Here is a 26,393-nt window from a genome sequence, read left to right on the forward strand (position 1 = left end):
GGGGGAAGAGATAGGGGGAAGAGAGAGGGGGAAGAGAGAGAGGGGTGAGAGAGAGGGGGAGACAGAGCGGGGGGGGGAGAGGGGGGGAGAGAGGGGGGGACGAGAGAGCGGAGGGAGAGGGAGGGAGAGAGTGCCGTGGGGAGGGGGGGGGAGGGAGAGAGTGCCGGGGGGAGGGGGGGGGAGAAAGAGAGTGCCGGGGGGAGGGGGGGGTGAGAGAGAGTGGGGTGGGGTGAGAGAGAGCGGGGGGGGGGAGAGAGCGGGGGGAGAGAGAGAGCGGGGGGAGGAGAGCGGGGGGGGAAGAAAGAGAGGGGGGAGAGAGAAAGGGGACAGAGAGGGGAGAGAGAGGGGGAGAGGAGCAGAGAGAGGGGGAGAGAGGGGGGAGAGAATGGGAAGAGAGAGGGAGAGCGAGGGGGAAAGTGGGGGGAGATAGGGGGAGAAAGGGGGGGGAAGGGGGGGAGAGGGGGAGGGTGAGAGGGGGGAGAGAGGGGGGAGAGAGAGCAGAGAGTGCATGGGGAGAGAGAGCGGAGAGAGAGCGGGGAGAGGTGGGGAGTGAGGTGGGTAAAGAGGGGGGAGAGGTGGGGGGAGAGGTGGGGAAAGAGGGGGGAGAGGTGGGGGGAGAGGTGGGGAGAGAGGTGGGGAGAGAGGTGGGGAGAGAGGTGGGGAGAGAGGTGGGGAGAGAGGTGGGGAGAGAGGTGGGGAAAGAGAGGGGGATGGAGAGAGGGGGAGAGAGAGGGGTGAGAGAGAGCGGGGGGGAGACAGAGAGGGATGGAGAGGGGTGGGAGAGAGGAGGCAAGAGAGAGGGGGGAGAGAGAGGGGGAGAGAGAGGGGGAGAGAGAGGGGGAGAGAGAGGGGGTAGAGAGAGCGGGGATAGAGAGGGGGTAGAGAGAGCGGGGAGAGAGGGGGAGAGAGGGCGGGGAGAGAGGGCGGAGAGAGAGGGGGAGAGAGAGGGGGAGAGAGAGGGGGGAGAGGGGGGGAAGAGAGGGGGAGAGGGGTGTGAGAGAGGGGGAGGGAGAGAGAGGGGAGCGAGAGGGGGGAGAGAGAGGAGGGGGGAGAGAGAGGAGGGGGGAGAGAGAGGGGGGAGAGAGAGGGGGGAGAGAGAGGGGGGGAGAGAGGGGGGGAAAGAGAGGGGGGGAGAGAGAGGGGGGGAGAGAGAGGGGGGAGAGAGAGGGGGGGAGAGAGCGGGGGGGGGAAGAGAGAGGGAGAAAGAGAGGGGGAGAAAGAGGGGGGGAGAGAGAGGGGGAGAGGTGGGGAGAGAGAGCGGGGGGGGGGAAGAGAGAGGGAGAAAGAGAGGGGGAAGAGAGAGGGGGAAGAGAGAGGGGGAAGAGAGAGGGGGAAGAGAGAGGGGAGAGAGAGGGGAGAGAGAGAGAGGGGGAGAGGGGTGGGAGAGAGGGGGGGGAAAGAGAGAGGGGAGGGAGGGAGTGCCGGGGGGAGGGGGGGGGGAGAGAAGAGAGTGCCGGGGGGAGAGTGGTGGGGGAGAGAGAGCGGGGGGAGAGAGAGCGGGGGGAGAGAGGGGGGAGAGAGAGCGGGGAGAGAGAGAGCGGGGGGAGGAGAGCGGGGGGGGAAGAAAGAGAGGGGGGAGAGAGAGAGAGGGGACAGAGAGGGGAGGGAGAGGGTGAGAAGAGCAGAGAGAGGGGGAGAGAATGGGAAGAGAGAGGGGAGAGCGAGGGGGGAGATAGGGGGGAGAAAGAGGGGGGGGAGAGGGGGAGGGGGAGAGAGGGGGAGAGGGTGGGAGAGAGGGGGGGGAGGGAGAAGGGGGAGAGAGAGGGGGGAGAGAGGGGGAGAGAGAGAGGGGGAGAGAGGGAGGGGAGAGAGAGGGGGGGAGAAGAGGGAGCAGGCGAGAGAGAGCGGGGAGAGAGCGGGGGAGAGAGGGGGGGAGAGAGTGGGGAGAAGAGAGAGGGGGGGAGAGAGGGGGCGGGGGAAAGAGAGGGGGAGAGAGAGGGGGGAAAGGGAGAGAGAGGGCAAGAGGGGGGGGGAGAGAAAGGGGGACAGCGAGGGATAGAGAGCACGAGTGAGGGAGAGTGGAGGAGAGATAGAGAGAGAGAGAGGGGGAGGAAAGAGAGGGGGGGGAGAGAGAGGGAGGGGAGAGAGGGAGAGAGAGAGGGGAGAGAGAGAGGGGAGTGAGAGGGGGGAGAGAGAATGGGGAGAGAGAGGGAGAGTGAGGGGGAAAGAGGGGGGAGAGAGAGGGGAGAGAGGGGGGAGAGTGAGGGAGAGGGGGGAGAGAGAGAGGGGGGCGAGAGAGCGGGGGGAGAGAGTGCGGGGGGAGAGAGTGCGGGGGGAGAGAGTGCGGGGGGAGAGAGTGCGGGGGGAGAGAGTGCGGGGGGAGAGAGTGCGGGGGGAGAGAGTGCGGGGGGAGAGAGTGCGAGGGGAGAGAGTGCGGGGGGAGAGAGTGCGGGGGGAGAGAGTGCGGGGGACAGAGTGCGGGGGGAGAGAGTGCGGGGGGAGAGAGTGCGGGGGGAGAGAGTGCGGGGGGAGAGAGTGCGGGGGGAGAGAGTGCGGGGGGAGAGAGTGCGGGGGGGGAGAGAGCGGGGGGGGAGAGAGAGGCGGGGGGAGAGAGAGCGGGGGGAGGGGAGAGAGAGGGGGAGAGAATGGGAAGAGAGAGGGGGAGAGCGAGGGGGAAAGAGGGGGAGATAGGGGGGAGAAAGGAAGAGGGGGGAGAGAGAGAGGGAGAGGGAAAGGGGTTGGGAGAGGGGGGAGAGGGGTAGGGAGAGAGAGCGGGGGGGAGAGAGAGGGGGGAGAGAGAGGGGGAGAGAGCGGGGAGAGAGAGAGAGCGGGGGAGGAGAGCGGGGGGAAGAAAGAGAGGGGGGAGAGAGAGAGGGGACAGAGAGGGGAGGGAGAGGGGGAGAGGAGCAGAGAGAGGGGGAGAGAATGGGAAGAGAGAGGGGAGAGCGAGGGGGGAGATAGGGGGGAGAAAGAGGGGGGGGAGAGGGGGAGGGGACAGAGAGGGGAGGGAGAGGGGGAGAGGAGCAGAGAGAGGGGGAGAGAATGGGAAGAGAGAGGGGAGAGAGGGGGGGAGGGAGAGGTGGGGAGAGAGAGGGGGGAGAGAGGGTGGGGGAGAGAGAGTGGGAGAGAGAGGGGGAGAGAGAGGGGGAGAGAGAGAGGGGGAGAGAGGGAGGGGGAGAGAGAGGGGGGGAGAAGAGGGAGCAGGGGAGAGAGAGCGGGGAGAGAGCGGGGGAGAGAGCGGGGGAGAGAGTGGGGAGAAGAGAGAGGGGGGAGAGAGGGGGCGGGGGAAAGAGAGGGGGAGAGAGAGGGGGAAAGAGAGAGAGAGGGCAAGAGGGGGGGGGAGAGAAAGGGGGACAGCGAGGGATAGAGAGCACGAGTGAGGGAGAGTGGAGGAGAGATAGAGAGAGAGAGAGGGGGAGGAAAGAGAGGGGGGGGAGAGAGAGGGAGGGGAGAGAGAGAGAGAGAGGGGAGAGAGAGCGGGGAGTGAGAGGGGGGAGAGAGAATGGGGAGAGAGAATGGGGAGAGAGAGGGAGAGTGAGGGGGAAAGAGGGGGGAGAGAGAGGGGAGAGAGGGGGGAGAGTGGGGGAGAGGGGGGAGAGGGGGGAGAGAGAAAGGGGGGCGAGAGAGCGGGGGGAGAGAGTGCGGGGGGAGAGAGTGCGGGGGGAGAGAGTGCGGGGGGAGAGAGTGCGGGGGGAGAGAGTGCGGGGGGAGAGAGTGCGGGGGGGAGAGACCGGCGGGGGGGAGAGACCGGGGGGGAAGAGAGAGCGGGGGAGGGGAGAGAGAGGGGGAGAGAATGGGAAGAGAGAGGGGGAGAGAATGGGAAGAGAGAGGGGGAGAGCGAGGGGGAAAGAGGGGGAGATAGGGGGAGAAAGGAAGAGGGGGGAGAGAGAGGGGGATAGGGAAAGGGGTTGGGAGAGGGGGAGAGGGTGGGAGAGAGGTAGGGAGAGAGAGCGGGGGGGAGAGAGAGGGGGGAGAGAGAGGGGGAGAGGGGGGAGAGAGAGGGGGGAGAGAGAGGGGGGAGAGAGAGCGGGGGGAGAGAGAGAGTGGGGAAGAGAGCGGGGAGAGAGAATGTGGAGAGAGAGCGGGGGAGAGAGAGGGGGGAGAGAGGTGGGAGAGAGGGGGAGGGAGAGAGGGGGAGAGAGTGGGGGAGAGAGAGCGGGTGAGGGAGAGAGAGCGGGGGGGGCGAGAGAACGGGGGGGAGAGAGAGCGGGGGAGAGAGAGCGGGGGGGGGGGGGAGAGAGAGCAGGGGGGGAGAGAGAGCGGGGGGAGAGAGAGCGAGGGGGAGAGAGAGCGGGGGGGAGAGAGAGCGGGGGGAGAGAGAGCGGGGGGGAGAGAGAGCGGGGGGGAGAGAGAGCGGGGGGGAGAGAGAGCGGGGGGGAGAGAGAGCGGGGGGGAGAGAGCGGGAGAGGGGTGGTAGAGAGAGGGGGGGAAAGAGAGAGGGGAGAGAGAGAGAGGGAGAGAGAGAGAGGGAGAGAGAGGGGGAGAGAGAGAGGGGCTAGGGAGAGGGGGTAGAGAGAGGGGGAGAGAGAGGGGGAGAGAGAGGGGGAGAGAGAGGGGGAGAGAGAGGGGGGGTAGGGAGAGGGGGTAGAGAGAGGGGGAGAGAGAGGGGGAGAGAGAGGGGGGGAGAGAGGGGGGGAGAGAGAGGGGGGAGAGAGAGGGGGGAGAGAGAGGGGGGAGAGAGAGGGGGCAAAAGAGAGGGGGGAGAGAGAGGGGGGAGAGAGAGGGGGGGAGAGAGGGGGGAGAGAGAGGGGGTAGAGAGAGAGCGGGGAGAGAAAGCGGGGAGAGAGCGGGGAGAGAGGGGGAGAAGAGAGGGGGGAGAGAGAGGGGGGAGAGAGAGGGGGGAGAGAGAGGGGGGAGAGAGAGGGGGGAGAGGGGGGGAAGAGGGGGAGGAAGAGGGGGAGGAAGAGAGGGGGAAGAGAGGGGGAGAGGGGTGGGAGAGAGAGGAGGGGGGAGAGAGAGGAGGGGGGAGAGAGAGGAGGGGGGGAGAGAGAGGGGGGAGAGAGGGGGGGGGAGAGAGAGGGGGGGAGAGAGCGGGGGGGGAGAGAGCGGGGGGGAAGAGAGAGGGGGAGAAAGAGAGGGGGAGAAAGAGAGGGGGAGAGAGAGGGGGAGAGGGAGGAGGGTGGGAGAGAGGTGGGGAGAGAGAGCGGGGGGGTGGAGAGAGAGGGGGAGAGGGGTGGGAGAGAGAGGGGGAGAGGGGTAGGAGAGAGGGGGGGAGAGAGAGGGGAGAGGGGGGAGAGAGGGTGGAGAGGGGGGAGAGAGAGAAGAGAGGGGGGAGAGAGGGGGGGAGAGAGGGGGGGAGAGAGGGGGGGAGAGAGGGAGGGAGATAGGGGAAAGAGAGAGAGAGGGGAGAGAGAGAGGGGAGACAGAGCGGGGGGGGAGAGAGAGGGGGAGAGGGGTGGGAGAGAGGGGGGGGGAAAGAGAGAGGGGGGGGAAAAGAGAGAGGGGAGGGAGGGAGTGCCGGGGGGAGGGGGGGAAGAGAGTGCCGGGGGAGAGTGGTGGGGGAGAGAGAGCGGGGGGAGACAGGGGTGAGAGAGAGCGGGGGGAGTGAGAGAGCGGGGGGAGGAGAGCGGGGGGGAAGAAAGAGAGGGTGGAGACAGAGAGGGGACAGAGAAGGGAGGGAGAGGGGGATAGGAGCAGAGAGAGGGGGGAGAGAATGGGAAGACAGAGGGGAGAGCGAGCGGGGGAGATAGGGGGGAAGAAAGAGGGGGGGAGAGGGGGAGGGGGAGAGTGTGGGAGAGAGGGGGGGGAAGAGAAAGGGGAGGGAGAGAGAGGGGGGGGAGAGAGAGGGGGGAGTGAGAGGGGGGGAGAGAGAGGGGGAGAGAGAGAGGGGGAGAGAGAGCGGAGAGAGCATGGGGAGAGAGGGGGAGAGGTGGGGTGAGGTGGGGAAAGAAGGGGGAGAGAGGTGGGGAGAGAGGTGGGGAGAGAGAGGGGGATGGAGAGAGGGGGAGAGAGAGAGGGGTGCGAGAGAGGGGGGGAAAGAGTGTGCCGGGAGGAGAGGGGGGGGAAAAAAAGAGAGTGCCGGGGGAGAGGGGGTTGGGGAGAGGGGGGGGGGGGAGAAAGAGAGAGCAGGGGAGAGAGAGAGCGGGGAGAGAGAGCGGGGGAGGGTGGGGGAGAGCGTGGGCAGAGAGAACGGGAAGAGGGAGGGGGAGAGAGAGGGGGGAGAGAGAGGGGGGAGAGAGAGGGGGAAGAGAGAGGGGGAAGAGAGAGGGGGAAGAGATAGGGGGAAGAGAGAGGGGGAAGAGAGAGAGGGGTGAGAGAGAGGGGGAGACAGAGCGGGGGGGGGAGAGGGGGGGAGAGAGGGGGGGACGAGAGAGCGGAGGGAGAGGGAGGGAGAGAGTGCCGTGGGGAGGGGGGGGGAGGGAGAGAGTGCCGGGGGGAGGGGGGGGGAGAAAGAGAGTGCCGGGGGGAGGGGGGGTGAGAGAGAGTGGGGTGGGGTGAGAGAGAGCGGGGGGGGGGGAGAGAGCGGGGGGAGAGAGAGAGCGGGGGGAGGAGAGCGGGGGGGGAAGAAAGAGAGGGGGGAGAGAGAAAGGGGACAGAGAGGGGAGAGAGAGGGGGAGAGGAGCAGAGAGAGGGGGAGAGAGGGGGGAGAGAATGGGAAGAGAGAGGGAGAGCGAGGGGGAAAGTGGGGGGAGATAGGGGGAGAAAGGGGGGGGAAGGGGGGGGAGAGGGGGAGGGTGAGAGGGGGGGAGAGAGGGGGGAGAGAGAGCAGAGAGTGCATGGGGAGAGAGAGCGGAGAGAGAGCGGGGAGAGGTGGGGAGTGAGGTGGGTAAAGAGGGGGGAGAGGTGGGGGGAGAGGTGGGGAAAGAGGGGGGAGAGGTGGGGGGAGAGGTGGGGAGAGAGGTGGGGAGAGAGGTGGGGAGAGAGGTGGGGAGAGAGGTGGGGAGAGAGGTGGGGAGAGAGGTGGGGAAAGAGAGGGGGATGGAGAGAGGGGGAGAGAGAGGGGTGAGAGAGAGCGGGGGGGAGACAGAGAGGGATGGAGAGGGGTGGGAGAGAGGGGGGGGGGAAAGAGAGGGGGAAGGGAGAGGGGGGGGGAATAGTGTGCCGGGAGGAGAGGGGGGGGGAGAAAGAGAGTGCCGGGGGAGAGGGTTTGTGGAGAGGGGGGGGGGAAGAGAGAGCAGGGGAGAGAGAGAGCGGTGAGAGAGAGCGGGGGAGATAGGGGGGGAGAGAGTGGGGAGAAGAGAGAGGGGGAGAGAGGGGGGTGGGGGAAAGAGGGGGGGAGAGAGAGGGGGGGAAAGGGAGAGAGAGGGCAAGAGGGGGGGGAGAGAAAGGGGGACAGCGAGGGATAGAGAGCACGAGTGAGGGCAAGAGAGAGAGAGGGAGAGTGGAGGAGAGATAGAGAGAGGGGGAGGAAAGAGAGGGGGGGAGAGAGAGGGAGGGGAGAGAGAGAGGGGAGTGAGAGGGGGGAGAGAGAGAGGGGGGAGAGAGAATGGGGAGAGAGAGGGAGAGAGAGGGGGGAGAGAGAGGGGAGAGAGAGGGGAGAGAGAGGGGAGAGAGAGGGGAGAGAGGGGGGAGAGAGGGGGGAGAGAGGGGGGAGAGAGAGGGGGGAGGGAGAGGGGGGGAGAGGGGGAGAGAGAGAGGGGGGAGAGAGGGGGGGGGAGAGAGAGAGGGGGCGAGAGAGCGGGGGGAGAGAGTGTGGGGGGAGAGAGTGTGGGGGGAGAGTGCGGGGGGAGAGAGAGCGGGGGGGAAGAGAGAGAGAGAGAGAGGGGAGAGAGAGGGGGAGAGAATGGGAAGAGAGAGGGGGAGAGGGAGGGGGAAAGAGGGGGAGATAGGGGGGAGAAAGGAAGAGGGGGAGAGAGAGGGGGAGAGGGAAAGGGGTTGGGAGAGGAGGGAGTGGGTGGGAGAGAGGTAGGGAGAGAGAGCGGGTGGGGGAGAGAGGGGGGAGAGAGAGGGGGGAGAGAGAGGGGGAGAGAGGGGGGAGAGAGGGGGGAGAGAGGGGGGAGAGAGAATGGGGAGAGAGGGGGGAGAGAGAATGGGGAGAGAGGGGGGAGAGAGAACGTGGAGAGAGAGCGGGGGAGAGAGAGGGGGGAGAGGTGGGGAGAGAGGTGGGAGAGAGGGGGAGGGAGAGAGGTGAGAGAGAGTGGGGGAGAGAGAGCGGGTGGGGGAGAGAGAGTGGGGGAGAGAGAGCGGGTGGGGGAGAGAGAGTGGGGAAGAGAGAGTGGGTGGGGGAGAGAGAGCGGGGGGGGAGAGAGAGCGGGGGGGCGAGAGAGTGGGGGGGAGAGAGAGCGGGGGGAGAGAGAGCGGGGGGAGAGAGAGCGGGGGGGGAGAGAGCGGGGGGAGAGAGAGCGGGGGGAGAGAGAGCGGGGGGAGAGAGAGCGGGGGGGAGAGAGAGTGGGGCGGAGAGAGAGCGGGGGGGAGAGAGAGCAGGGGGGAGAGAGAGCGGGGGGGGGAGAGAGAGCGGGGGGGGAGAGAGAGCGGGGGGAGAGAGAGCGGGGGGGGAGAGAGAGCGGGGGGGGGAGAGAGCGGGGGGGGGAGAGAGAGCGGGGGGGGAGAGAGAGCGGGTGGGAGAGAGGGGCGGCAAGAGAGAGGGGAGAGAGAGGGGGAGAGAGAGAGGGGGTAGGGAGAGGGGGTAGAGAGAGGGGGAGAGAGAGGGGGAGAGAGAGGGGGAGAGAGAGGGGGAGAGAGAGGGGGGGAGAGAGAGGGGGGGAGAGAGAGGGGGGGAGAGAGAGGGGGGGAGAGAGAGGGGGGGAGAGAGAGGGGGGGAGAGAGAGGGGGGAGAGAGAGAGAGAGGGGTAGAGAGGGGGGGTAGAGAGGGGGGGCAAGAGAGAGGGGGGAGGGGGGGAAGAGAGGGGGGAGAGAGAGGGGGGAGAGGGGGGAAGAGAGAGGGGGGAGAGAGGGGGGGAGAGAGGGGGGGAGAGAGGGGGGGGGAGAGAGAGGGGGGAGAGAGAGGGGGGAGAGAGAGCGGTGAGAGAGAGGGGGAGAGAGAGGGGGAGAGAGAGGGGGGAGAGAGGGGGGCAGGGGAAAGAGAGGGGGGAGAGGGGGAGAGAGAGGGGAGAGAGGGAGGGGAGTGAGAGGGGAGAGGGGGGAGAGGGAGAGAGGGGGCAAGAGAGGGGGCGGGTAGAGAGAAAGGGGGACAGCGAGGTATAGAGAGCGTGAGTGAGAGAGAGTGGGGGGAGAGAGAGGGGAGAGAGAGAGGGAGAGAGAGTGGGAGAGAGAGGGGAGAGAGAGGCGGAGAGAGAGGGGGGGGAGAGAGAATGGGGAGTGAGAGGGAGAGCGAGGGGGAACGAGGGGGGAGAGAGAGCGAGAGGGAACGAGGGGGGAGAGAGAGCGGGGGGAGAGGGGGAGCGAGAGGGGAAGAGAGAGGGGGAGCGAGAGGGGGAGAGATAGAGAAAAGTGAGGAACCGACAGTGAAAGAGAAGGAAAGAGCAGTCGGCAAAGAGTCCTGGTAAAGGGGATGAGGGAGGAGGAAAAATATGAAAAGTGAGAAATGGAGGAGGAGAGGGTAAAGGGCGAGATGGAAGAGGAGGAAGGGTGAAAAGGAGATTAAGAAAGGGGGAGTAGACGGTGTGCACGCGCAAGCATGTGTTTGTGGGCGGTGGGGGGGGGGGTGCGGAGGATGGAAGGAACGTGCGAGAGACCGATAAAGACAGAGATTGTGGGGGGGGGGGGGGGGCAGAGAGTACACAACGGGAAGAATGTTTGGAATAATCTGAAAGTTTTGAGGCAGATGCTGCGACCAGACTAAACAAAGAGAGGAGGGAGGGAGCCAGCGCGATGTCTACAAGTCTACACACAGTTCCACAACACATCGAGCCAATGTTACGCTGACATTTTGAAGTGCATGCACACACTGCAGAGTTTGTTGATGTCAGCACTCGGCTGTCTGTGCTCTTCAAACAATAGAACCGCGGAAGAAAACGGGAAGGTGAGTGCTTCAACTAACTGACGTGTATAAACTGCAGGACGCAGCAGTCGCAAAGCAGAGGGGATTATTTTACCCTCGGGTCAGAAGATGGTCGTACACACACAATGCCATGTCTCAGCAGGCATGCAGCCCTGGCTGGTCACAGTGGTGACAATCACAACAAAATGGTGGAACATTTGCATCTCCCAGGCCCAGCATCAAGGCAAGTGATCCGTGACGGCGCTGGGAACTCCCATTGTGTTTGGACACTCTGGTAGCAACGTGAGGTGACATTTACTAAACGTGGAAAACATCAATTCTGTTTCGATCCCATAGGCCTCGGCCTACCAGTCTGTCAATCCAGTTTTAATTGGACATTAAATTTTGAAGTATACTTCCTCGCCTAGCCGTTGCAGGGCAAACCGGACTCAATTTGGACCAGTCTCAACCCAGTTTCTAATGGGCATAGGTCAGTGTGAAAGAGCCACAGACTAAACATCCACAATCCACACACGAGACAACCAACACAAGGTCAACAGAACAAAGGAGGCCCGAGGCCTGAGCCCTTGCCTCTGACTCCAGGTATATCGACCCGCGGGATCCAGGGACATTTGGTGCGTCCTTGCTTTTAAAGGCCAGAGGCTGGTCAACTGGGAAGAAAGCCGAGGCCACGGCCAGGTGCTCCCAGCTTTGGAAAAGCGTGACCAGTGGGAGCTGGATGAGCAGGTGCGGCACTTGACAGGGATGTTAAAGCTCAACGCCCTGTTGGCACAGCACTGCGCCAGGTCTCCAAGTGGACGTGGCCAGCAGGGGACAGGGTGGGAAGACAGCAACATACTGTTCACTAATAATACAGAAACAGGAGGAGGCCGTTCAGCCCCATGAGCCCGTTCTACCATTCAATTAGATCATGGTTGGATCTGTATCACGTCTCACTCTTCCCACCTTGGTTGCTTCACGCTTAACATCTTTGCCCAAACCTATCATTGAAGGGTCACCGAATCGAAGAGCTTTGCGGGCAGGTTCGATATTTGGGCCACCACATGAAGCTTCGGAATGTTCGCACTGGACCAATGCAACTTTCGATTGATTTCCCAGTTTGAAGAACGCACTTGCATTAACACTAGCACCGTCCATCACCTCAGGGCTCCCTAAAAGGCTTTACAACGAACCAGGTGCTTTGGAAGCGCAGTCACTGTTGCAATGTGGGAAACGCAACAACCAATTTGCTCACAGCAAGTTCCCGCAGTGACGTAATAGTGATGACCAGATGATGTATGTTTTTTGACTGATGTTTATTGGGGGATAAATATGGGCCCCAGGGAGAACTCCCCTTGCCCGTCCCCAGAAAGTACTTTCAGATCCACATAACAGAGCAGGCCGAGGTTTTTGTTCACCCTGTTGCCTCGCAGCGCAGTGCCTGGAGTGTTAAGCCGAGATTACATGCTTAAATTTTGGTGGCATCTTCCGAGAGTCATCTCAGCTTGATTTATGTCGGCCATGTAAATATTTAAGTCAGGATAGTTTCTTCATTCCACTTGACAACAGTGACGACACTTTAGAAGCACTTTGGGATGGCCTTGGTCATGAAAGGCCCTTAATACAGTTATCGTCATTGCCAAAGGCCTCCTTCCCACCCCAGTGTCCCATGAGATTCCTCTACAGCCTCGGCCTTCTTCAGAACTTTCCCCAGCCACTGGGAAACTAATAGGACCAGGTGCAAGGCTGGTGTTAACCCCTCCCTCCCCCTCTGATTTGACTCTCCCTCAAAGTCAAAAGTTGGGCGGAGCGGAAAACCCAAGGGATTATCACCCGTTTGTTTAAGATTATCTCCCCCCCCCCCCCCCCCCTCCAAAGTTTCACATTTTTGCCCCTCAGGACTGAGAAGCCAATTTTATTCAGCCAATAGTATCAAATCATAGGATTCCTTACAGTGCAGGAGGAGCCCAATTGGCCCATCGAGCCTGCACTGGGCCTCCGAAAGAGCACCTACCTAGGCCCACTCCCTCGCCCCATGCCCGTAACCTCACCTAACCTGCACATTTTTGGACACTAAGGGGCAATTTAGCATGGCCAATCCACCTGGCCCGCATCCGCGGGACGAAAGCGGAGCACCCGGAGGAACCCCACGCAGACACGGGGAGAACGTGCAGACTCCACACTGTGACCCAAGGCTGGAATCCAACCCGGGTCCCTGGTGCTGCGGGGCAGCCATGCTAACCACCCACATCATCCCAGTGAAGAAGCTGAAGGTCGCTGGATTTATTGCTATGAGCAGATCCATTTCAAGGACTGTTTATTTCTCTCTCTCGTGTTGTACATGGAAACATTCTCAGCTGGGAGGATAGTTTCCAATCTCTAGAGGGAGGATCTGAAGCCTTGTGCGGCTCTGGCGGCTCCATCTTAATAGGGTCCCAGAGGTTCTCTGACTCAAACTCACTACTGGTACACTGCTGTCTTTATAGCATTGGGCATGGAAGGACTGGACCCAGAGGGGGACTGGATCCAGAGGGGGACTGGATCCAGAGGGGGACTGGATCCAGAGGGGGACTGGATCCAGAGGGGGACTGGATCCAGAGGGGGACTGGATCCAGAGAGGCACTGGACCCAGAGAGGGACAGTGTGTGGCGACCCGGCCGAGCCCCAGGTCAGTGAGTGGAGAGGTCAGAGAAGTGACTCACTAAATACAAGACGAGAAGAAAAAAATATATAGAAAGGAAGAAAGAGTTTGAAAAAGGGAGACGGAGGGAGAGAGAGAGAGAGGGTGAAAGAGACAGAGTGAGAAAGGGAGAAAGACAGAAAAGGAGAAAGAGATGCTGGGAGAAAGAGACGGAATGAGAAAGGAACAAAGAGACAGAGAGGGAAAGAACGTGAAGAGAGAAATCAGCGGAGAGACAAAGGGAGCAAGAGATAGAGAGAGAGGGAGAAAGTAACGGAGAGAGAAAGAGACGGAGAAAGAGACAGAGAGGGGGACAGGAAGAGACAGAGAGAGAGCAGGAAAAAGCGACAGAGAAAAAGAGATAGAGGGAAAGAGACGGAGAGAGAAAGAGGGGAAAAGCGGAAGAGAGAATGAGAGGGAGAGAGAGAGAGAAAATTAGAGGAAATGGAGGGAGTAAGAGAAGGAGAAAGGGAGAAAGAGACTTGAGGGAGAAAGAGAATGAGAGAGAGGGAGGTAGATAAGGAGGAAGAGGCGGAGAGAGTAACAGACGGAATGAGAAAGGGACAAAGAGATAGAATGAGAAAGGGACAGAGAGAAAAGAAGAGAAAAGAGGCAGAGAGAGAGAGAGAGAGAAAGAGAAAGGGACGGAGAGAGAAAGAGATGGAGAGAAAGAGATGGAGAGAGAAAGAGACAGAGAGAGGGAGAGAGACAGAATGAGAAAGGAACAAATAGATGAGACAGAAAGGGAGGAAGAAGTGGAGAGGGAAATGGAGCAAGATATGGAGAGAGAGCGAGAAAGTGACAGAGGAGAGATGGAGAGTGAAAGAGAAAAATAGAGGAAGAGCGAATGAGAGACAGAAAGGGAGGAAGAGATGGAGAGAAAGGGAGGAAGAGTCAGTGAGTGAGACAGAGAGCGAGAGAGAGAGAGAGAGAGAGAGAGAAGGAGGATAAAGAGAGGGAGAGATGGAGAAAGAACGATTCAGATAGGGAGAAAGAGACGGAGAGATGGAGAAAGAAAAGGAAAAAGGGAGAAAGAGACGGAGAGAAAGAGACGGAGAGAAAGAGACGGAGAGAAAGAGACGAAGAGAAAGAGACGAAAGAGTAAGAGTCGGAGAGAGTAAGAGTCGGAGAGAGTGAGAGTCGGAGAGAGAGAAAGAGACGGAGAGCTAGTGGAAGAGAGGGAGAGCGAGAAAGAGACGGAGAGAAAAAGAGTCAGAGAGCGAGAAAGAGTCGGAGAGAGAACGAGTCGGAGAGAGAAAGAGTCGGAGAGTAAGGGTGTCGGAGAGAGAAAGAGTCGGAGAGAGAAAGAGTCGGAGAGAGAAAGAGTCGGAGAGAGAAAGAGTCGGAGAGAGAAAGAGTCGAGAGAGAAAGAGTCGGAGAGAGAAAGAGTCGGAGAGAGAAAGAGTCGGAGAGAGAAAGAGACGGAGAGAGAAAGAGACGGAGAACGAAAGAGTCGGAGAGAGAAAGAGTCGGAGAGAGAAAGAGTCGGAGAGAGAAAGAGTCGGAGAACGATAGAGACGGAGAGAGAAAGAGTCGGAGAGAGAAAGAGTCGGAGAGAGAAAGTCGGAAAGAGAAAGAGTCGGAGAGAGAAAGAGACGGAGAGAGAAAGGGTCGGAGAGTGAAAGAGTCGGAGAGAGAAAGAATCGGAGAACGAAAGAGTCGGAGAGAGAAAGAGTCGGAGAGAGAAAGAGTCGGAGAGAGAAAGAGTTGGAGAGAAAAAGAGACGGAGAGAGAAAGAGTCGGGGAGAGAAAGAGACGGAGAGAGAAAGAGTCGGAGAGAGAAAGAGTCGGACAGAGAAAGAGTCGGACAGAGAAAGAGTCGGACAGAGAAAGAGTCGGACAGAGAAAGAGTCGGACAGAGAAAGAGTCGGACAGAGAAAGAGTCGGACGGAGAAAGAGTCGGACAGAGAAAGAGTCGGACGGAGAAAGAGTCGGACAGAGAAAGAGTCGGACAGAGAAAGAGTCGGAGAGAGAAACAGTCGGAGAGAGAAAGAGTCGGACGGAGAAAGAGTCGGACAGAGAAAGAGTCGGACAGAGAAAGAGTCGGACGGAGAAAGAGTCGGAGAGAGAAACAGTCGGAGAGAGAAAGAGTCGGAGAGAGAAAGAGTCGGAGAGAGAAAGAGTCGGAGAGAGAAAGAGTCGGAGAGACAAAGAGTCGGAGAGAGAAAGAGTCGGAGAGAGAAAGAGTCGGAGAGACAAAGAGTCGGAGAGAGAAAGAGTCGGAGAGAGAAAGAGTCGGAGAGAGAAAGAGTCGGAGAGAGAAAGAGTCGGAGAGAGAAAGAGCCGAAGAGAGAAAGAATCGGAGAGAGAAAGAGTCGGAGAGAGAAAGAGTCGGAGAGAGAAAGAGTCGGAGAGAGAAAGAGTCGGTGACAGAAAGAGACGAAGATAGAGATAGGAAGGGACAGAGAGCGAGAAAGAGTCGTAGAGTGAGAAAACGTCAGAGACAGAAAGAGTCGGAGAAAGAAAAAGGCGGAGAGAGAAAAAGGCGGAGAGATAAAGAGTCGGAGAGGGAAAGAGTCGGAGAGCGAGAAAACGACAGAGAGCGAGAAAGTGTCGAAGAGGGAAAGAGACGGAGTGAGAAAGAGACGGAGATAGAGACAGGAAGGGACAGAGAGCAAGAAGGAGACAGAGAGCGAGAAAGAGACATAGAGAGAGAAAGTCAGAGAGAGAAAAAGTCGCGAGAGAAAGAGACGGAGAACGAAAGATTCGGAGAGAGAAAGAGTCGGAGAGAGAAAGAGTCAGAGAGAGAATGAGACGGAGATAGAGATAGGAAGGGACAGAGAGCGAGAAAGAGCCAGAGAGAGAGAAAGTCGGAGAGAGAAAAAGTCGAGAGAGAAAGAGTCGGAGAGAGAAAGAGTCGGAGAGAGAAAGAGTCGGAGGGAGAAAGAGTCGGAGGGAGAGAGTCGCAGAGACAAAGAGTCGGAGAGAGAAAGAGACAGAGGGAGAAAGAGTCGGAGAGAGAAAGAGTCGAGAGTCTAGCGGAGAAAGAGTCGGACGGAGAAAGAGTCGGACGGAGAAAGAGTCGGACGGAGAAAGAGTCGGACGGAGAAAGAGTCGGACGGAGAAAGAGTCGGACGGAGAAAGAGTCGGACGGAGAAAGAGTCGGACGGAGAAAGAGTCGGACGGAGAAAGAGTCGGACGGAGAAAGAGTCGGACGGAGAAAGAGTCGGACGGAGAAAGAGTCGGACGGAGAAAGAGTCGGACGGAGAAAGAGTCGGACGGAGAAAGAGTCGGACGGAGAAAGAGTCGGAGAGCGAGAAAGTGTCGAAGAGGGACAGAGACGGAAAACAAAAGAGAAGCAGAACGAAAGAGTCGGAGAGAGAAAGAGACGGAGAGAGAAAGAGTCGGACAGAGAAAGATTCGGAGAGAGAAAGAGTCGGACGGAGAAAGAGTCGGACGGAGAAAGAGTCGGACGGAGAAAGAGTCGGACGGAGAAAGAGTCGGACGGAGAAAGAGTCGGACGGAGAAAGAGTCGGACGGAGAAAGAGTCGGACGGAGAAAGAGTCGGACGGAGAAAGAGTCGGACGGAGAAAGAGTCGGACGGAGAAAGAGTCGGACGGAGAAAGAGTCGGACGGAGAAAGAGTCGGACGGAGAAAGAGTCGGACGGAGAAAGAGTCGGACGGAGAAAGAGTCGGACGGAGAAAGAGTCGGACGGAGAAAGAGTCGAGAGTCGGACGGAGAAAGAGTCGGAGAGCGAGAAAGTGTCGAAGAGGGACAGAGACGGAAAACAAAAGAGAAGCAGAACGAAAGAGTCGGAGAGAGAATGAGACGGAGATAGAGATAGGAAGGGACAGAGAGCGAGAAAGAGACGGAGAGCGAGAAAGAGCCTGTGAGAGAGAAAGTCGGAGAGAAAAAAAGTCGAGAGAGAAAGGGACGGAGAGAGAAAGAGTCGGACGGAGAAAGAGTCGGAGAGAGAAAGAGTCGGAGAGAGAAAGAGTCGGAGAGAGAAAGAGTCGGAGAGAGAAAGAGTCGGACGGAGAAAGAGTCGGAGAGAGAAAGAGTCGGAGAGAGAAAGAGTCGGAGAGAGAAAGAGTCGGAGAGAGAAACAGTCGGAGAGAGAAAGAGTCGGAGTGTGAAAGAGTCGGATGGAGAAAGAGACGGAGAGTGAAGAGTCGGAGAGTGAAAGAGTCGGAGAGTGAAAGAGTCGGACGGAGAAAGAGTCGGACGGAGAAAGAGTCGGACGGAGAAAGAGTCGGACGGAGAAAGAGTCGGACGGAGAAAGAGTCGGACGGAGAAAGAGTCGGACGGAGAAAGAGTCGGAGAGCGAGAAAGTGTCGAAGAGGGACAGAGACGGAAAACAAAAGAGAAACAGAATGAAAGAGACGGAGAGAGAAAGAGTCGGAGAGAGAAAGAGTCGGAGAGAGAAAGAGTCGGAGAGAGAAAGAGTCGGAGAGAGAAAGAGTCGGAGAGAGAAAGAGTCGGAGAGAGAAAGAGACGGAGAGAGAAAGAGACGGAGAACGAAAGAGTCGGAGAGAGAAAGAGTCGGAGAGAGAAAGAGTCGGAGAGAGAAAGAGTCGGAGAACGATAGAGACGGAGAGAGAAAGAGTCGGAGAGAGAAAGAGTCGGAGAGAGAAAGTCGGAAAGAGAAAGAGTCGGAGAGAGAAAGAGACGGAGAGAGAAAGGGTCGGAGAGTGAAAGAGTCGGAGAGAGAAAGAATCGGAGAACGAAAGAGTCGGAGAGAGAAAGAGTCGGAGAGAGAAAGAGTCGGAGAGAGAAAGAGTTGGAGAGAAAAAGAGACGGAGAGAGAAAGAGTCGGGGAGAGAAAGAGACGGAGAGAGAAAGAGTCGGAGAGAGAAAGAGTCGGACAGAGAAAGAGTCGGACAGAGAAAGAGTCGGACAGAGAAAGAGTCGGACAGAGAAAGAGTCGGACAGAGAAAGAGTCGGACAGAGAAAGAGTCGGACGGAGAAAGAGTCGGACAGAGAAAGAGTCGGACGGAGAAAGAGTCGGACAGAGAAAGAGTCGGACAGAGAAAGAGTCGGAGAGAGAAACAGTCGGAGAGAGAAAGAGTCGGACGGAGAAAGAGTCGGACAGAGAAAGAGTCGGACAGAGAAAGAGTCGGACGGAGAAAGAGTCGGAGAGAGAAACAGTCGGAGAGAGAAAGAGTCGGAGAGAGAAAGAGTCGGAGAGAGAAAGAGTCGGAGAGAGAAAGAGTCGGAGAGACAAAGAGTCGGAGAGAGAAAGAGTCGGAGAGAGAAAGAGTCGGAGAGACAAAGAGTCGGAGAGAGAAAGAGTCGGAGAGAGAAAGAGTCGGAGAGAGAAAGAGTCGGAGAGAGAAAGAGTCGGAGAGAGAAAGAGCCGAAGAGAGAAAGAATCGGAGAGAGAAAGAGTCGGAGAGAGAAAGAGTCGGAGAGAGAAAGAGTCGGAGAGAGAAAGAGTCGGTGACAGAAAGAGACGAAGATAGAGATAGGAAGGGACAGAGAGCGAGAAAGAGTCGTAGAGTGAGAAAACGTCAGAGACAGAAAGAGTCGGAGAAAGAAAAAGGCGGAGAGAGAAAAAGGCGGAGAGATAAAGAGTCGGAGAGGGAAAGAGTCGGAGAGCGAGAAAACGACAGAGAGCGAGAAAGTGTCGAAGAGGGAAAGAGACGGAGTGAGAAAGAGACGGAGATAGAGACAGGAAGGGACAGAGAGCAAGAAGGAGACAGAGAGCGAGAAAGAGACATAGAGAGAGAAAGTCAGAGAGAGAAAAAGTCGCGAGAGAAAGAGACGGAGAACGAAAGATTCGGAGAGAGAAAGAGTCGGAGAGAGAAAGAGTCAGAGAGAGAATGAGACGGAGATAGAGATAGGAAGGGACAGAGAGCGAGAAAGAGCCAGAGAGAGAGAAAGTCGGAGAGAGAAAAAGTCGAGAGAGAAAGAGTCGGAGAGAGAAAGAGTCGGAGAGAGAAAGAGTCGGAGGGAGAAAGAGTCGGAGGGAGAGAGTCGCAGAGACAAAGAGTCGGAGAGAGAAAGAGACAGAGGGAGAAAGAGTCGGAGAGAGAAAGAGTCGAGAGTCTAGCGGAGAAAGAGTCGGACGGAGAAAGAGTCGGACGGAGAAAGAGTCGGACGGAGAAAGAGTCGGACGGAGAAAGAGTCGGACGGAGAAAGAGTCGGACGGAGAAAGAGTCGGACGGAGAAAGAGTCGGACGGAGAAAGAGTCGGACGGAGAAAGAGTCGGACGGAGAAAGAGTCGGACGGAGAAAGAGTCGGACGGAGAAAGAGTCGGACGGAGAAAGAGTCGGACGGAGAAAGAGTCGGACGGAGAAAGAGTCGGACGGAGAAAGAGTCGGAGAGCGAGAAAGTGTCGAAGAGGGACAGAGACGGAAAACAAAAGAGAAGCAGAACGAAAGAGTCGGAGAGAGAAAGAGACGGAGAGAGAAAGAGTCGGACAGAGAAAGATTCGGAGAGAGAAAGAGTCGGACGGAGAAAGAGTCGGACGGAGAAAGAGTCGGACGGAGAAAGAGTCGGACGGAGAAAGAGTCGGACGGAGAAAGAGTCGGACGGAGAAAGAGTCGGACGGAGAAAGAGTCGGACGGAGAAAGAGTCGGACGGAGAAAGAGTCGGACGGAGAAAGAGTCGGACGGAGAAAGAGTCGGACGGAGAAAGAGTCGGACGGAGAAAGAGTCGGACGGAGAAAGAGTCGGACGGAGAAAGAGTCGGACGGAGAAAGAGTCGGACGGAGAAAGAGTCGGACGGAGAAAGAGTCGGACGGAGAAAGAGTCGAGAGTCGGACGGAGAAAGAGTCGGAGAGCGAGAAAGTGTCGAAGAGGGACAGAGACGGAAAACAAAAGAGAAGCAGAACGAAAGAGTCGGAGAGAGAATGAGACGGAGATAGAGATAGGAAGGGACAGAGAGCGAGAAAGAGACGGAGAGCGAGAAAGAGCCTGTGAGAGAGAAAGTCGGAGAGAAAAAAAGTCGAGAGAGAAAGGGACGGAGAGAGAAAGAGTCGGACGGAGAAAGAGTCGGAGAGAGAAAGAGTCGGAGAGAGAAAGAGTCGGAGAGAGAAAGAGTCGGAGAGAGAAAGAGTCGGACGGAGAAAGAGTCGGAGAGAGAAAGAGTCGGAGAGAGAAAGAGTCGGAGAGAGAAAGAGTCGGAGAGAGAAACAGTCGGAGAGAGAAAGAGTCGGAGTGTGAAAGAGTCGGATGGAGAAAGAGACGGAGAGTGAAGAGTCGGAGAGTGAAAGAGTCGGAGAGTGAAAGAGTCGGACGGAGAAAGAGTCGGACGGAGAAAGAGTCGGACGGAGAAAGAGTCGGACGGAGAAAGAGTCGGACGGAGAAAGAGTCGGACGGAGAAAGAGTCGGACGGAGAAAGAGTCGGAGAGCGAGAAAGTGTCGAAGAGGGACAGAGACGGAAAACAAAAGAGAAACAGAATGAAAGAGACGGAGAGAGAAAGAGTCGGAGAGAGAAAGAGTCGGAGAGAGAAAGAGTCGGAGAGAGAAAGAGTCGGAGAGAGAAAGAGTCGGAGAGAGAAAGAGTCGGAGAGAGAAAGAGTCGGAGAGAGAAAGAGTCGGAGCGAGGAGTCAGGGAGTGAAAGAGTCGGAGAGAGAAGGTGTCGGAGAGAGAAAGAGTCAGAGAGAGAAAGAGCCGAAGAGAGAAAGAGTCGGAGAGAGAAAAAGTCGGAGAGAGAAAGAGTCGGACGGAGAAAGAGTCGGAGAGAGAAAGAGTCGGAGAGAGAAAGAGTCGGAGAGAGAATGAGTCGGAGATAGAGATAGGAAGGGACAGAGAGCGAGAAAGAGACGGAGAGCGAGAAAGAGCCTGAGAGAGAGAAAGTCGGAGAGAAAAAAAGTCGAGAGAGAAAGGGACGGAGAGAGAAAGAGTCAGACGGAGAAAGAGTCGGAGAGAGAAAGAGTCGGAGAGAGAAAGAGTCGGAGAGAGAAAGAGTCGGAGAGAGAAAGAGTCTTAGAGAGAAACAGTCGGAGAGAGAAAGAGTCGGAGTGTGAAAGAGTCGGATGGAGAAAGAGACGGAGAGTGAAAGAGTCGGAGAGTGAAAGAGTCGGAGAGTGAAAGAGTCGGAGAGTGAAAGAGTCGGACGGAGAAAGAGTAGGACGAAGAAAGAGTCGGAGAGAGAAAGAGTCGGAAAGAGAAAGAGTCGGAGAGAGAAAGAGTCGGAGAGAGAAAGAGTCGGAGAGAGAAAGAGTCGGAGAGAGAAAGAGTCGGAGAGAGAAAGAGTCGGAGAGTGAAAGAGTCGGAGCGAGGAGTCGGGGAGTGAAAGAGTCGGAGAGAGAAGGTGTCGGAGGGACAAAGAGTCGGAGAGAGAAAGAGTCGGAGGGAGAAAGAGCGGAAGAGAGAAAGAATCGGAGAGAGAAAGAGTCGGAGAGAGAAAGAGTCGGAGAGAGAAAGAGTCGGAGAGAGAAAGAGTCGGAGAGAGAAAGAGTCGGAGAGAGAAAGAGTCGGAGAGAGAAAGAGTCGGAGAGAGAAAGAGTCGGAGAGTGAAAGAGTCGGAGCGAGGGGTCGGAGAGTGAAAGAGTTGGAGAGAGAAGGAGTCGGAGGGAGAAAGATTCGGAGAGAGAAAGAGTCGGAGGGAGAAAGAGCCGAAGAGAGAAAGAATCGGAGAGAGAAAGAGTCGGAGAGAGAAAGAGTCGGAGAGAGAAAGAGTCGGAGAGAGAAAGAGTCGGAGAGAGAAAGAGTCGGAGAGAGAAAGAGTCGGAGAGAGAAAGAGTCGGAGAGAGAAAGAGTCGGAGAGAGAAAGAGTCAGAGAGAGAATGAGACGGAGATAGAGAGAGGAAGGGACAGAGAGGGAGAAAGAGACGGAGAGCGAGAAAGAGCCAGAGAGAGAGAAAGTCGGAGAGAGAAAAAGTCGAGAGAGAAAGGGACGGAGAACAAAAGAGACAGAGAGCGTTAGAGACAGAGAACGAAAGAGTTGGAGAACGAAAGAGTCGGAGAGAGAAAGAGACGGAAAACAAAAGAGACGCAGAACGAAAGAGTCGGAGAGAGAAAGAGTCGGAGAGAGAAAGAGTCGGAGAGAGAAAGAGACGGAAAACAAAAGAGACGCAGAACGAAAGAGTCGGAGAGAGAAAGAGTCGGAGAGAGAAAGGGACGGAGAGAGAAAGAGTCGGAGAGAGAAAGAGTCGGAGAGAGAAAGAGTCGGAGAGAGAAAGAGACAGAGGGAGAAAGAGTCGGAGAGAGAAAGAATCGGAGAGAGAAATAGTCGGACGGAGAAAGAGTCCGAGAGAGAAGGAGATGGAGAGAGAAAGAGTCGAGAGTCTAGCGGAGAAAGAGTCGGACGGAGAAAGAGTCGGACGGAGAAAGAGTCGGACGGAGAAAGAGTCGGACGGAGAAAGAGTCGGAGAGCGAGAAAGAGTCGGAGAGCGAGAAAGTGTCGAAGAGGGGCAGTGACGGAAAACACAAGAGAAGCAGAATGAAAGAGTCGGAGAGAGAAAGAGACGGGGAGAGAAAGAGTCGGAGAGAGAAAGAGTCGGAGAGAGAAAGAGTCGGAGAGAGAAAGAGTCGGAGAGAGAAAGAGTCGGAGAGAGAAAGAGTCGGAGAGAGAAAGAGTCGGAGAGAGAAAGAGTCGGAGAGAGAAAGAGTCGGAGAGAGAAAGAGTCGGAGAGAAAGAGATGGAGAGAGAAAGAGACAGAGAGAGGGAGAGAGACAGAATGAGAAAGGAACAAATAGATGAGACAGAAAGGGAGGAAGAAGTGGAGAGGGAAATGGAGCAAGATATGGAGAGAGAGCGAGAAAGTGACAGAGGAGAGATGGAGAGTGAAAGAGAAAAATAGAGGAAGAGCGAATGAGAGACAGAAAGGGAGGAAGAGATGGAGAGAAAGGGAGGAAGAGTCAGTGAGTGAGACAGAGAGCGAGAGAGAGAGAGAGAGAGAGAGAGAAGGAGGATAAAGAGAGGGAGAGATGGAGAAAGAACGATTCAGATAGGGAGAAAGAGACGGAGAGATGGAGAAAGAAAAGGAAAAAGGGAGAAAGAGACGGAGAGAAAGAGACGGAGAGAAAGAGACGGAGAGAAAGAGACGAAGAGAAAGAGACGAAAGAGTAAGAGTCGGAGAGAGTAAGAGTCGGAGAGAGTAAGAGTCGGAGAAAGTAAGAGTCGGAGAGAGTGAGAGTCGGAGAGAGAGAAAGAGACGGAGAGCTAGTGGAAGAGAGGGAGAGCGAGAAAGAGACGGAGAGAAAAAGAGTCAGAGAGCGAGAAAGAGTCGGAGAGAGAACGAGTCGGAGAGAGAAAGAGTCGGAGAGTAAGGGTGTCGGAGAGAGAAAGAGTCGGAGAGAGAAAGAGTCGGAGAGAGAAAGAGTCGGAGAGAGAAAGAGTCGGAGAGAGAAAGAGTCGAGAGAGAAAGAGTCGGAGAGAGAAAGAGTCGGAGAGAGAAAGAGTCGGAGAGAGAAAGAGACGGAGAACGAAAGAGTCGGAGAGAGAAAGAGTCGGAGAGAGAAAGAGTCGGAGAGAGAAAGAGTCGGAGAACGATAGAGACGGAGAGAGAAAGAGTCGGAGAGAGAAAGAGTCGGAGAGAGAAAGTCGGAAAGAGAAAGAGTCGGAGAGAGAAAGAGACGGAGAGAGAAAGGGTCGGAGAGTGAAAGAGTCGGAGAGAGAAAGAATCGGAGAACGAAAGAGTCGGAGAGAGAAAGAGTCGGAGAGAGAAAGAGTCGGAGAGAGAAAGAGTTGGAGAGAAAAAGAGACGGAGAGAGAAAGAGTCGGGGAGAGAAAGAGACGGAGAGAGAAAGAGTCGGAGAGAGAAAGAGTCGGACAGAGAAAGAGTCGGACAGAGAAAGAGTCGGACAGAGAAAGAGTCGGACAGAGAAAGAGTCGGACAGAGAAAGAGTCGGACAGAGAAAGAGTCGGACAGAGAAAGAGTCGGACGGAGAAAGAGTCGGACAGAGAAAGAGTCGGACGGAGAAAGAGTCGGACAGAGAAAGAGTCGGACAGAGAAAGAGTCGGAGAGAGAAACAGTCGGAGAGAGAAAGAGTCGGACGGAGAAAGAGTCGGACAGAGAAAGAGTCGGACAGAGAAAGAGTCGGACGGAGAAAGAGTCGGAGAGAGAAACAGTCGGAGAGAGAAAGAGTCGGAGAGAGAAAGAGTCGGAGAGAGAAAGAGTCGGAGAGAGAAAGAGTCGGAGAGACAAAGAGTCGGAGAGAGAAAGAGTCGGAGAGAGAAAGAGTCGGAGAGACAAAGAGTCGGAGAGAGAAAGAGTCGGAGAGAGAAAGAGTCGGAGAGAGAAAGAGTCGGAGAGAGAAAGAGTCGGAGAGAGAAAGAGCCGAAGAGAGAAAGAATCGGAGAGAGAAAGAGTCGGAGAGAGAAAGAGTCGGAGAGAGAAAGAGTCGGAGAGAGAAAGAGTCGGTGACAGAAAGAGACGAAGATAGAGATAGGAAGGGACAGAGAGCGAGAAAGAGTCGTAGAGTGAGAAAACGTCAGAGACAGAAAGAGTCGGAGAAAGAAAAAGGCGGAGAGAGAAAAAGGCGGAGAGATAAAGAGTCGGAGAGGGAAAGAGTCGGAGAGCGAGAAAACGACAGAGAGCGAGAAAGTGTCGAAGAGGGAAAGAGACGGAGTGAGAAAGAGACGGAGATAGAGACAGGAAGGGACAGAGAGCAAGAAGGAGACAGAGAGCGAGAAAGAGACATAGAGAGAGAAAGTCAGAGAGAGAAAAAGTCGCGAGAGAAAGAGACGGAGAACGAAAGATTCGGAGAGAGAAAGAGTCGGAGAGAGAAAGAGTCAGAGAGAGAATGAGACGGAGATAGAGATAGGAAGGGACAGAGAGCGAGAAAGAGCCAGAGAGAGAGAAAGTCGGAGAGAGAAAAAGTCGAGAGAGAAAGAGTCGGAGAGAGAAAGAGTCGGAGAGAGAAAGAGTCGGAGGGAGAAAGAGTCGGAGGGAGAGAGTCGCAGAGACAAAGAGTCGGAGAGAGAAAGAGACAGAGGGAGAAAGAGTCGGAGAGAGAAAGAGTCGAGAGTCTAGCGGAGAAAGAGTCGGACGGAGAAAGAGTCGGACGGAGAAAGAGTCGGACGGAGAAAGAGTCGGACGGAGAAAGAGTCGGACGGAGAAAGAGTCGGACGGAGAAAGAGTCGGACGGAGAAAGAGTCGGACGGAGAAAGAGTCGGACGGAGAAAGAGTCGGACGGAGAAAGAGTCGGACGGAGAAAGAGTCGGACGGAGAAAGAGTCGGACGGAGAAAGAGTCGGACGGAGAAAGAGTCGGACGGAGAAAGAGTCGGAGAGCGAGAAAGTGTCGAAGAGGGACAGAGACGGAAAACAAAAGAGAAGCAGAACGAAAGAGTCGGAGAGAGAAAGAGACGGAGAGAGAAAGAGTCGGACAGAGAAAGATTCGGAGAGAGAAAGAGTCGGACGGAGAAAGAGTCGGACGGAGAAAGAGTCGGACGGAGAAAGAGTCGGACGGAGAAAGAGTCGGACGGAGAAAGAGTCGGACGGAGAAAGAGTCGGACGGAGAAAGAGTCGGACGGAGAAAGAGTCGGACGGAGAAAGAGTCGGACGGAGAAAGAGTCGGACGGAGAAAGAGTCGGACGGAGAAAGAGTCGGACGGAGAAAGAGTCGGACGGAGAAAGAGTCGGACGGAGAAAGAGTCGGACGGAGAAAGAGTCGGACGGAGAAAGAGTCGGACGGAGAAAGAGTCGGACGGAGAAAGAGTCGAGAGTCGGACGGAGAAAGAGTCGGAGAGCGAGAAAGTGTCGAAGAGGGACAGAGACGGAAAACAAAAGAGAAGCAGAACGAAAGAGTCGGAGAGAGAATGAGACGGAGATAGAGATAGGAAGGGACAGAGAGCGAGAAAGAGACGGAGAGCGAGAAAGAGCCTGTGAGAGAGAAAGTCGGAGAGAAAAAAAGTCGAGAGAGAAAGGGACGGAGAGAGAAAGAGTCGGACGGAGAAAGAGTCGGAGAGAGAAAGAGTCGGAGAGAGAAAGAGTCGGAGAGAGAAAGAGTCGGAGAGAGAAAGAGTCGGACGGAGAAAGAGTCGGAGAGAGAAAGAGTCGGAGAGAGAAAGAGTCGGAGAGAGAAAGAGTCGGAGAGAGAAACAGTCGGAGAGTGAAGAGTCGGAGAGTGAAAGAGTCGGAGAGTGAAAGAGTCGGACGGAGAAAGAGTCGGACGGAGAAAGAGTCGGACGGAGAAAGAGTCGGACGGAGAAAGAGTCGGACGGAGAAAGAGTCGGACGGAGAAAGAGTCGGACGGAGAAAGAGTCGGAGAGCGAGAAAGTGTCGAAGAGGGACAGAGACGGAAAACAAAAGAGAAACAGAATGAAAGAGACGGAGAGAGAAAGAGTCGGAGAGAGAAAGAGTCGGAGAGAGAAAGAGTCGGAGAGAGAAAGAGTCGGAGAGAGAAAGAGTCGGAGAGAGAAAGAGTCGGAGAGAGAAAGAGTCGGAGAGAGAAAGAGTCGGAGCGAGGAGTCAGGGAGTGAAAGAGTCGGAGAGAGAAGGTGTCGGAGAGAGAAAGAGTCAGAGAGAGAAAGAGCCGAAGAGAGAAAGAGTCGGAGAGAGAAAAAGTCGGAGAGAGAAAGAGTCGGACGGAGAAAGAGTCGGAGAGAGAAAGAGTCGGAGAGAGAAAGAGTCGGAGAGAGAATGAGTCGGAGATAGAGATAGGAAGGGACAGAGAGCGAGAAAGAGACGGAGAGCGAGAAAGAGCCTGAGAGAGAGAAAGTCGGAGAGAAAAAAAGTCGAGAGAGAAAGGGACGGAGAGAGAAAGAGTCAGACGGAGAAAGAGTCGGAGAGAGAAAGAGTCGGAGAGAGAAAGAGTCGGAGAGAGAAAGAGTCGGAGAGAGAAAGAGTCTTAGAGAGAAACAGTCGGAGAGAGAAAGAGTCGGAGTGTGAAAGAGTCGGATGGAGAAAGAGACGGAGAGTGAAAGAGTCGGAGAGTGAAAGAGTCGGAGAGTGAAAGAGTCGGAGAGTGAAAGAGTCGGACGGAGAAAGAGTAGGACGAAGAAAGAGTCGGAGAGAGAAAGAGTCGGAAAGAGAAAGAGTCGGAGAGAGAAAGAGTCGGAGAGAGAAAGAGTCGGAGAGAGAAAGAGTCGGAGAGAGAAAGAGTCGGAGAGAGAAAGA

At 56.7% G+C, this 26,393-nt stretch overlaps 1 protein-coding gene across 1 annotated transcript in view; it reads left to right on the plus strand.

Moving 5' to 3' along the window:
- LOC140389136 (uncharacterized) overlaps nt 1-26,393 on the plus strand; it is a 152,371-nt gene that overhangs the window by 695 nt on the left and 125,283 nt on the right. Inside the window, exons 2-3 of the mRNA XM_072473292.1 lie at nt 25,065-25,131; nt 25,842-25,895. Of these exons, the coding sequence (XP_072329393.1) occupies nt 25,065-25,131; nt 25,842-25,895 (121 nt within the window). The remainder of the gene's footprint in view (nt 1-25,064; nt 25,132-25,841; nt 25,896-26,393) is intronic.

The sequence above is a fragment of the Scyliorhinus torazame genome, chromosome 14 (assembly GCF_047496885.1).
Source record: "Scyliorhinus torazame isolate Kashiwa2021f chromosome 14, sScyTor2.1, whole genome shotgun sequence".
Taxonomy (NCBI): domain Eukaryota; kingdom Metazoa; phylum Chordata; class Chondrichthyes; order Carcharhiniformes; family Scyliorhinidae; genus Scyliorhinus; species Scyliorhinus torazame.